This window comes from Gossypium arboreum, chromosome 13 (genome assembly GCF_025698485.1).
Source record: "Gossypium arboreum isolate Shixiya-1 chromosome 13, ASM2569848v2, whole genome shotgun sequence".
In the NCBI taxonomy this organism is placed as follows: domain Eukaryota; kingdom Viridiplantae; phylum Streptophyta; class Magnoliopsida; order Malvales; family Malvaceae; genus Gossypium; species Gossypium arboreum.
This window is the reverse complement of record NC_069082.1, coordinates 128037777-128049567: the sequence shown is the minus strand read 5'-3', so window position 1 is coordinate 128049567 and position 11791 is coordinate 128037777. Positions and strand designations below refer to the sequence as shown.

The following is an 11791-nucleotide window of genomic DNA, read 5'->3' as shown; positions in this document are numbered from 1 at the left end:
AAATATTAATGACTAAATATATTATTATATCAGTTAGAAAATGACATCTCCTATTCACGTTATCAATTTAAAGGCAAGTAACTAGAATAAGAATAAATACAATTTTTAGTGCTTAAATTGAGTATTTTTAAAATTAAATGACTAAAAAAGAAAATAATTGGATAACAATTTATATAATTTACCCTTAAAAATGAAAATATTTTTATTTTTATTTTACATTATTTAATGGAAAGGAGATGTTTCGTTTCTCTACAATTTTTAACACGATGTAAAGCATTGACTTCTTGCAAAATCAAATGAAAAAAATTATTAAAAATATTAAATCATGAACGTGATGACAAGGTGCTTCCCATATATCAAATATTTATTATTCATTTGACAAATATTGAACATTTAAGAGTTGCACATCTTACAAGAATAAATTATATGTATAGTAAGGTATAAAATACAATTGGGAATGATTTATATACAATTTCATTGGACCGCTTCAAGGTTTGTATCCAAATTAGTGGAATATAACTACAAATTCCTCAATAAATTAATAAATGTTAAGGGAATATAATCTTAAATTATTTGGCTTGTTGGAGAGTTTGGATGCATTCTAAAGCATTAAAAATTTGAATAAATATTGGAAGGGTGACTATATAAATTGTAGGTTGTCTTGAACATTTCATTCACACATAGAGAAAAGTTATACATCTCAAGAAAAACAAAGTTGAGAGAATTTCAGTGCTTTAACTTTGACTAAAATGGCCAAAATTTGGCCATGCCTTGCTTATGCATTGGCATTGTGCTTGTTGATCATCAACAATGTAGCTGCTAATGATGATGAGTTTTACAATGCTCCACAACCATATTATGGGAAGAAACCGGAAGTACCTTCAAGAGCACCACCATACATTTACAAGCCACCTCCTCATCCATATCAATCATCATCACCTGGTTATACTTATAAGTCTCCACCACCACCATCTCCCTTACCTTCACCTCCTTATGTTTATAAGTCACCACCACCACCCTATGTCTACAAGTTCCCACCTCCACCATCACCTTCACCACCACCTCCTTACATCTACAAGTCGCCTCCTCCACTATCTCCCAAACTACCTCCTCCTTATATCTACAAATCCCCACCTCCACCATCTCCTTCACCTCCCCCACCATATGTCTACAAGTCTCCACCTCCACCATCTCCTTCACCACCTCCTCCTTACATTTATAAATCACCACCTCCACCATCACCTTCACCACCACCTCCTTACATCTACAAGTCCTCTCCTCCACCATCTCCCAAACCACCTCCTCCTTATATCTACAAATCCCCACCTCCACCATCTCCCAAACCACCTCCTCCTTATATCTACAAATCCCCACCTCCACAATCTCCTTCACCTCCCCCACCATATTTCTACAAGTCCCCACCTCCACCATCTCCTTCACCACCTCCCCCTTACATCTATAAGTCCCCACCTCCACCATCTCCCTCACCACCTCCTCCTTACATTTATAAGTCTCCACCACCACCATCTCATTCACCTTCTCCACCATATATTTACAAGTCTCCACCTCCACCATCTCCTTCACCTCCTCCACCATATGTTTATAAGTCTCCACCTCCACCATCTCCCTCACCTCCTCCACAATATATTTACAAGTCTCCACCTCCACCGTCTCCGTCACCACCTTCTTCTTATGTTTACAAGTCCCCACCTCCACCGTCTCCCTCACCTCCCCCACCCTACGTCTATAAGTCCCCACCTCCACCATCTCCCTCACCTCCCCCACCATATGTCTACAAGTCCCCACCTCCACCATCTCCGTCACCACCTCCTCCTTATGTCTACAAGCCCCCACCTCCACCGTCTCCCTCACCTCCTCCACTTTATGTCTACAAGTCCCCACCTCCACCATCTCCCTCACCACCTCCTCCCTACATCTACAAGTCACCTCCACTACCATCTCCGTCACCATCTCCTCCTTATGTCTACAAGTCCCCACCTCCACCGTCTTCCTCACCTCCTCCACCTTATGTCTACAAGTCCCCACCTCCACCATCTCCCTCACCACCTCCTCCCTACATCTACAAGTCACCTCCACCACCATCTCCCTCACTTCTTCCTCCTTACATCTACAAATCTCCACCTCTACCATCTTCTTCACCTCCCCCACTATATGTCTATAAGTCCCCACCTCCACCATCTCCTTCACCACCTCCCCCCTACATCTACAAGTCCCCACCTCCACCATCTCCCTCACCACCTCCTCCTTACATTTATAAGTCTCCACCACCACCATCTCCTTCGCCTCCTCCACCATATGTTTACAAGTCTCCACCTCCACCATCTCCTTCACCTCCTCCACCATATGTTTACAAGTCTCCACCCCCACCATCTCATTCACCTCCTCCACTATATGTTTACAAGTCTCCACCCCCACCATCTCATTCACCTCCTCCATCATATGTCTACAAGTCTCCACCTCCACCATCTCTTTCGCCTCCTCCACCATCACCCTCACCTCCCCCTCCTTACATTTACAAATCCCCACCTCCACCATCTCCCTCACCACTACCTCCTTACATCTACAAGTCTCCACCTCCACCACCATATGTCTACAAGTCCCCACCTCCTCCATCTCCTTCACCTCCCCCACCTTATGTCTACAAGTCCCCACCTCCACCATCTCCATCACCACCTCCTCCTTATGTCTACAAGTCTCTACCTCCACCGTCTCCCTCACCTCCCCTACCCTACGTCTATAAGTCCCCACCTCCACCATCTCCCTCACCTCCCCCAACATATGTCTACAAGTCCACACCTCCGCCATCTCTCTCACCGCCTCCACCCTATGTGTACAAGTCCCCACCTCCGCCATCTCCCTCACCACCTCCACCCTATGTCTACAAGTCCCCATCTCCACCGTCTCCCTCACCTCCCCCACCCTACGTCTATAAGTCCCCACCTCCACCATCTCCTTCACCTCCTCCACCTTATATCTACAAGTCACCGCCTCCACCATCTCCCTCACCACCTCCTCCTTACATCTACAAGTCACCACCTCCACCATCTCCCTCACCTCCTCCTCCTTACATCTACAAGTCCCCACCTCCACCATCTCCATCACCACCTCTACCACATGTCTACAAGTCTCCACCTCCACCATCTCCCTCACCACCTCCACCATATGTCTACAAGTCCCTACCTCCACCATCTCCCTCACCACCTCCACCATATGTCTACAAGTCCCCACCTCCACCATCTCCATCACCTCCTCCTCCTTACATTTACTAGTCTCCACCTACACCTTTACCATCTCTTTTACGCCTTCCTCCTTATGTTTACAACTCAAAACCACCTCTTGTTTACAACTCCACTATTCTACCGCCATACTATTAAAAGATTCCACCGCCTCCCTCTCTTTTTTCTCATCACTGAAAAACAACACCGCGACCATTATTCAACCAAATCAAGAGTTTTTCCAAGTTCAGGGAAGCCAATATATAATTTCTTGGAACATTATTTCTTACTTTCTTTGAAGTTCTTGCTCGTTTCATTTATTTGAAATTATTGTTGATGTTTGTCACATTGTTGAATGAATAAATGAATAATAAATTGTTGGAGGAAATCATTTGATTCTTGATCGTTTTTTGTAATATATATGTAATTCGATTTCTTTACTAAAAATATTTAAGTCATTAACAATCCTCTCATTAAATTCCTAACGAAAAAAAAAAGCAATAGCCTACACTATGTTTTCTTCTACATATTTTACTTGAGAATTATGAATGAATTCGACTATAATTACCAATACTCAAATTAAATTTATTACATTAAGAACAAAAATTATTTAATATATATGTCAAAATAGTACGTCACGACATATTAAATATTTAACATAAATTTAAACTTGAAATTAGAAATATAAATAAAAAGTTAATAATAAGTCATATGAATGATAAAAATTTTCGGATTAAAATTAATTTATTGCTAACTTGTGTATTAAAATTCCTATATATCAAACACAGCTTTATGGTTTTTGAGGTTTGAATGATTTATTGGACCTCGATTTATTTTGGGGCTTTAAAAGGCCTATGAGTTGCCACAGCATGAATTTAGTTTTAGCATTTTTTGGGGGTTTGCTTAAGTGTTGGGTTAGTGAAGTCCATTTTTCATGGCCCAAATACATAATTAGAAATAAACTTGTCTAAAATTATTTGATGATTTTATCTAAATAGTTTTTTTTAGAAAATTTGGGATCCATTTGAATTTTTTAATTTAAAAATATTTTTATTTTATTTTATTTATTATAAAATATCTGTAAAAAATCATTTACTGAAAAGTTTAAATATAAAATGAACATACAAAATTATATAATTTTTTAATACGTGAGTCTTGTTACCATTGACTCAAATTTAAAGATTTAATACCATTTACTTTGGGTATCTTTTAGTAATAGAAACAAAATTAAGATATTTAATTGGGACAAAAAATCGAGTATCACGTATATTAAAATTAAATCGAGTATCATTTGATATATTAATCTTCTAAATTTTATAAAGATTAAATTAGGTAAAATATAATTATACATAATTTCAAGTTAAAGGCTTGAGATTAAATGTGGATCATGAAATGTATAATCTCGTTATAGGTTTTGATCATATCTGTTCTTTTTGACACAATATTTAAAATGACTCATAACTCCTCTTCAACCCATAAATAGGAGGATAATGCGCTTCATTACACTCAAATTCACATCCTCCTATATTAAGAACAATGTTCATATCAATTAAGGTAAGACTCAATCAACAAATAGTGTTTTTTTTTTAATTTCAAAAACAAAAATTCAATAAATGTAAACTTTAAAAGGAAAAATCTTCACATTTTTCCATCTAAACCATGTCTTATCCATAGACAAACTTCTCAATTCTTGATCAATCGACTACCGAGAGCCATTGACTTGTATCTCCAAATATTATAAATAAATAAACAAAGTGCTTAACCATTCAATATATCTAATCGTGCAAGCATTTGTTTGCCTTGTATTGATTTTTATTGCAATTAGTGGCAAATAGGAACAAGACAATATCATCTCATTAATCACTTTAAATAAATTATACTTAAAATATATTTTTTATTAAGTTAACCAATGAAATTAACTAAATTGGTCACTTTACTGTCAAATGGTAATAAAAATTTAACGATTCATTTCTACGTTTTTTATTCTGAAATTTGAATAAACTACCTGTTAGTCGCTCTAAATAAGAATCATTTCTATTTTAGTTACCTAAATTTTTTTCATATAAATGCTCTATTAATTTTTTCATTATCATTTAACGGTGAAGTGACTAATTTGACTAATACCGTTAGTCTTGTGTACAACACTATGACCAACCTCCTTGTCCAATTCCTCCAGTCGCATAAAGATTAGAGAAATATAATGCAGTATGATTCTAATTATTCTACTCGGAAAATTTGGATCAAGAAACCAAATAAAATTTGATAGCTATCCATCCCATCTTGCCTGGGTGATGATGTTATCACTTACATTCCGACATGCAATGAAACTAGTTTGATTTAAGATTTAGGGTTTGTACTTGTTTGCAGTCTAGTATTCTTTATAATTCTTCTCTTAATTTGGCTTTTAAATTAACCAAGCAACAAGATTTAAATGTTTCATGTACATGTTGAACGCCCTCAATTTAACCGTGATCATCTTCTTGAGAACCCCTATACTCTCAAAAATTAACTTATTCCACTCTTACGCAGCCTCAGTACCATCATGTTGAATTCGTCCTACTTTTATGTCTTTATATTTTAATAAAACCTAACCTCTGAATAGTAAATGGTATAGTTTCAGGAAACACATTGTCCTACCTTCTTTTACAAACTCCCCAATCCAACCTTACTAATAAGCTACGCCAACTGCATGTAAATTTCGAGCCTTTGAATCCCATGTCCATTAATCCATGACAAAACACATCAAGTTCTGAAAATGTTTACAAGGTCCAACATTATCCCCACTTACTTTCCTATCCCAAAGTTCATTAAAGTCACTAGCTATACATTAACTTAAATAATGCCAAAATGTAATTGGATTTGAGTGTAATTACTTTAATTATCACCCTCCCTCTATAAATTAAAGATTATAATTGGGGTTCGTCATTTACATTCAATTCAATGAAGTTCACTAATAATAATAACTACTTGAACATGTCACACGTACATAATTACAAACAATTATACCCAAATTTAATTAGTATATAACTCTCCTGGAAAAAAAACTTAAAATATCGATAGCTTAACATCTGTCCTTACTTTTTTAATATATATCCTATAATATTATATATTAATTAGGTGTTGTTTGACTATTGAAAAATTAAGTACTAAAACATTAAGAATTGAATTTGAATTATAAAATATGTTTGATATATTACTTAAAATTAACTACGAATAAAATTAGATTATTTGATAAATATTTTTTTTAAATTTAAAGGTGAAGTATTTAAAGGATAATGTTAAAAGAAAAAAATTGAAAAAAAATCAGTGATAAGTAATTCCTTATAATCTTATCATTTTCTCTATTTTTATATTGAAAAATTCTATCATTTGTTTTTAGTATCGATTTTCAAATATACTTAAAAAATAAGTCACTTAAAATATTAATTTTAGTTGATTTAATTTTTTAATGAGTTATAAATATAGTGTTATTATTTATATAATGATGGCATAATATATATATATATATATATACTAAGAAAAATTATCTCATAAATCACTTAAAGAAGTTTTGTAGACTCTACAAGATTTAGAGTGTGATAGATGTTTTCTAAGATAAAAAATAAAAATATTATATAATTAAAATACATATTAAATAGATAAAATCAAAATACAAAGTCAAAACTCAAACCGTAAGAGTTATTTAGAGGGTTTTTTAACATTATTCTTAGTATAATTTTTTATCATATCTGTTTTTTTTATATAATATCTAAAATAATTTATAGCCCTTCTCCAACCCTTAAATAAGAGGATAAATAACTTCAACATACTCGAATCCACATCCTCCTACATTAACAACAATATCAATGCTAATTGAATTAAAACTCAATCAATAAAAATTAATAAAAGTTGATATCGAAACGTTGTTATCACTCTACCAGTGATTTGGTCTACTTTTAATTTATAATTTTAATAAAATACCAAAGTGACATTGCGAACAAACCCAAAATGAAATTTATAAATATTATATATGTTCACTGTGACATAGTCCAAGGGAGGAGTTTACCTGTTCAGTTGGAGTACTTAGGCAAACGTTTACCGAGTCTTTCATAAATTTCTTTTCTTCAAATTGCTTCTATTCTTACTTTTTCACCATGATGAAAACTTGTTTTTTTTTTATTTAGGCCTTAAATTTGGTAACTATTCTTAAATTAGGGTTTGGACTTTTTTTTATCTAAATTAAGCTCTAAAATTGGTAATTATTTATACATTGGGCTTGAAATTTTTTTTGTTTAAGTTAATCCTTAAAAACCCTAACGTTTAAGCTTCAATATGGGAATAATTACCGAGTTTAATAACTAATTTAGACAAAAAAAAATTCAAACCTCAATATAAGCACAATTACCAAGTTCAAGCCCAAAATAATGATTTAACCCTAAAAGAAATTATATCTCCTATTACACAATATCCAAATTGAAATAGGAGATAAAACCAAATTTGATTCCTTAAAAAAGTTTAATTCTTATACTAGTCCTTCTATTATACTAAAATTTGAGATTTAATCTTTTTATTTCAGTTGAACATAGTTTGATCTCTATACTTTTATAATACTTTTAATAGGTCTACAATGATAGCACTCTTAGTTATTGCTCTTAAAGTAGCGAATTTGTTTTACTGTTATTTTGTCACATAGTGATTACATGAATATCCAATCAATCATGTTCAAATAATAACAAATTTATATGTCAATTGAATGTTAAAGGCTTTTTTTAAATTCTATAACATCAATTTAACGGTGTTATCAATTTAGACATATTAAGAACATTAAAAAAGTGAATGAACCAAATTAGACAAAATTAAATTAAAAAGATTAAATCCCAACTTTCACATAATAGAGGTGCCAATCTATAATTAGACCTAAAAAATTAAAAATAAAGTCTATTATAATAATGCTAAGGGTACTTCGATCTTGTGAAATAGGAAATTGGATATAAAATTAAAGTTATGCATAATTTTTAATATGTAACGTTTGCTAAGAACATTTCAAGTACAACTTCTGTTGACTATTTGCTAAGAACATTTCAAGTACAAATTCTGTTGACTACTTCATGGTTGAAGTACAAAAGTCTAGCACGAGTTAGTGGAATGTCAATTTCATTTTTCAATAGTTAATAATTTCATATAACATTTGAGCACATATGGATTTAATTTAATGGCTAATTAGAAGTTGGAAGTTTCATATATACCAATTTAAAATTCTTTAAAATATTGGTGAGATTACTATATAAACTTCAAGCCCTCCATTGGGAGATCACAAATCAGAAATAGGAAGTCCTTTATTTGTTTGGCATAGAAGTGAAACTTAGTGCAGTTTTAAGAGCCTTGTTCCCCAAAATGGCCAAGGTTTGGCCACATTTAGCCTATGCCTTGGCATTGTGCTTGATAATCAATATTGCAGCTACTGAGGATGAGCCTACTTACGATGCACCACCTCCATACTATTATATATCACCTCAACCTTCACCATACATTTACGAGCCACCATTGCTTCCGCCATATGAGTATAAGTCGTCACCTCCACCTCCATATACGTACAAGTCACCACCTCCACCTCCATATATGTACAAGTCACCACCACCTCCTCCATATAAGTATAAGTCTCCGCCTCCACCCCCATACATGTACAAGTCGCCACCACCACCTCCATACAAGTATGAGTCGCCACCACCTCCTCCATACAAGTATGAGTCACCACCTCCGCCTCCATATGTGTACAAATCACCACCTCCGCCTCCATATGTGTACAAATCACCACCACCTCCTCCATATGTGTACAAGTCACCACCTCCTCCTCCATACAAGTATGAGTCACCACCACCTCCTCCATACAAGTACAAGTCACCACCTCCACCCCCATATGTGTACAAGTCACCACCACCACCTCCTCCATACAAGTATGAGTCACCACCTCCGCCTCCTTATGTGTACAAATCACCACCACCTCCTCCATACAAGTATGAGTCACCACCTCCACCTCCATACAAGTATGAGTCTCCACCTCCACCCCCATACGTGTACAAGTCACCACCACCTCCTCCATACAAGTACAAGTCACCATCACCTCCTCCATACAAGTATAAGTCTCCACCTCCACCCCCATACGTGTACAAGTCACCACCACCTCCTCCATACAAGTACAAGTCACCACCACCTCCTCCATACAAGTACAAGTCACCACCACCTCCTCCATACAAGTATGAGTCACCACCTCCACCTCCATACAAGTATAAGTCTCCGCCTCCACCCCCATATGTGTACAAGTCACCACCACCTCCTCCATACAAGTACAAGTCACCACCACCTCCTCCATACAAGTATGAGTCACCACCTCCACCTCCATACAAGTATAAGTCTCCGCCTCCACCTCCATACGTGTACAAGTCACCACCACCACCTCCATACAAGTATGAGTCACCACCTCCGCCTCCTTATGCGTACAAATCACCACCACCTCCTCCATACAAGTATGAGTCTCCGCCTCCACCCCCATACGTGTACAAGTCACCACCACCTCCTCCATACAAGTACAAGTCACCACCTCCACCCCCATATGTGTACAAGTCACCACCTCCACCTCCATATATGTACAAGTCACCACCACCTCCTCTATACAAGTATGAATCTCCACCCCCATATGTGTATAAGTCACCACCACCTCCATCATATTACAAGTAAACTCCACAGATCTTTATTTTCATATAAAGACCCATTATTCCTCTATCTCTTTTATTTTCCCCTCATTACATTAACAAGTCTCCAGGTCTTCCACTATCTTCAATTACATCGTAAATTTCTAAGTCTCCTCCCCCATTATTTTCATTCCCTCCAACTCTATATTACTACAAGTCTCTATCACCTCTTTCTACACCCCATCTCTTTCCTTACTACCATAAATTGCCTACGTTCTATCAATATTTGTACTAAGTTAAAAGAACCCTAATTATTTAATGAAATATATGCATTATGAATGTTGAAGTACTAAGAGAAGGGATTATTGCTACAAGAAATCATTAGTTGGTTTCTTGCAAGCGTTGTTGTTATGCCAACTCATAAATAAAGGATTTGTTATGTTTTCAAGAATATTTACTTCCTGAATTTTCAATCTCATGTAAATTTAAATCAATTTATGTTTATATGCTTTCATATACAAAGATGCAAAATAATGTAATTTGAGTTCTCTTGATTACAATTCTCTAGTTTTGTTTTTTCTTTTTAGTGTTCATCTATCCAAATGATAAGTTTTATTAGGTCATTAATCACATTTAACTTAAAAATATATGATAAAATTTACATTTTAAAAATGTCTAACAATTAAAATGGTTATAAATCTCTATATTTTTCTCTCTTAATTGGACAATCCTTATGATTTTTCATATTTTCCCTTAAAAATTTGAATTATTGTATAATCACACGTCAGCAAAATATTATTATATAGACCCTTCCTACTACTTAAACTACGAGCCTTGGCCAATAAAATTAATCCACATTATTTATTGTTCCATTCATTTTTACACATGGATATAAACTCCAATTCAATATTTTTCCCTCAAAATACCTAAATGCAATACATATGTATTGTATTTTTCCTTCATGTTGCTGCCATCGCCAACTAAATGGAGAAATCATTTTTAAATAACATTCAAACAAATAGTGAACAACACCATTTCATGGAAAATTGATATTTTCTTTATAGAAACTCGGTTAAAAGTTGTTAGAGTTGTGTAACCTAATCTCGTCACTTGTTAAAGCGGCAAAATAGGGGGATCTGTAGACATTGATTATAACAGGATTGTTTAACCCTTAAATAGATGTAGTCGAATTCCTCTTGTATCATGTGTTTTTCAACATAGTGAATTTCTCCTCCTCTACTTGTGGTTTTTCCCAATAAGAGTTTTTCACGTAAAGTCTATGTGTTTTTATTTTTTTCTTTCTTACTGCATTGCGATCATTCCTATTACCATTATTGACATTTATTATAACAAAAGTATTAGTAAAAATCCTAAATTTTTATAAAACAAATCCAAATAAAAGGTAATAAATCATATATATTTTTAATTTTGCCAAAAAAATTCACAGAGTTCTTGGATCAAATTCATTTTATAAAGATAATTAAAAACCCGGAAAACAAAACAACCATTTTTATATGATCAAGAATTAAACTCAATAATGGGGAAAAAATTGAGAAGTAAACTCCCTGAAAGTCCAAAATTTCAATCATGGAAAAAAAATAGTTCCATTTGGATTTTGTTTGGATTTCTCTGGAAATCAAAATTCACTTTTTTATGAGATACCTTACAGAAAAAGAAAAGGCTTTCTTTTGGGTTTCTCCATTGTTTTTATAAAAGTTAATTCAATTTTTTTCATCAACTCCAAAATTGATGGTGATTAGAGGTAAACAAAATTTTATTTGATTTGAAAAAATTGAAATTTTTTTTAAATTTTGAGTTATTTGATATTTACGAGTCAATTTGAATAAATAATTCGAGTTTCGAGTTCAAATCAAGTTGAATTTTATA

The 11791-nt window shown here is 34.3% G+C and overlaps 1 protein-coding gene across 1 annotated transcript; it reads left to right on the top strand.

Moving 5' to 3' along the window:
* Window positions 1-677: 677 nt before the first annotated feature.
* LOC108452573 (extensin-2-like) lies at window positions 678-10093 on the top strand. Its single transcript, XM_053024627.1, has 3 exons — window positions 678-3289; window positions 4025-4040; window positions 8544-10093. The coding sequence occupies exons 1-3, from the start codon at window positions 750-752 to the stop codon at window positions 9948-9950; spliced, it is 3963 nt and encodes a 1320-aa protein (XP_052880587.1). The 5' UTR covers window positions 678-749; the 3' UTR covers window positions 9951-10093.
* Window positions 10094-11791: the final 1698 nt, after the last annotated feature.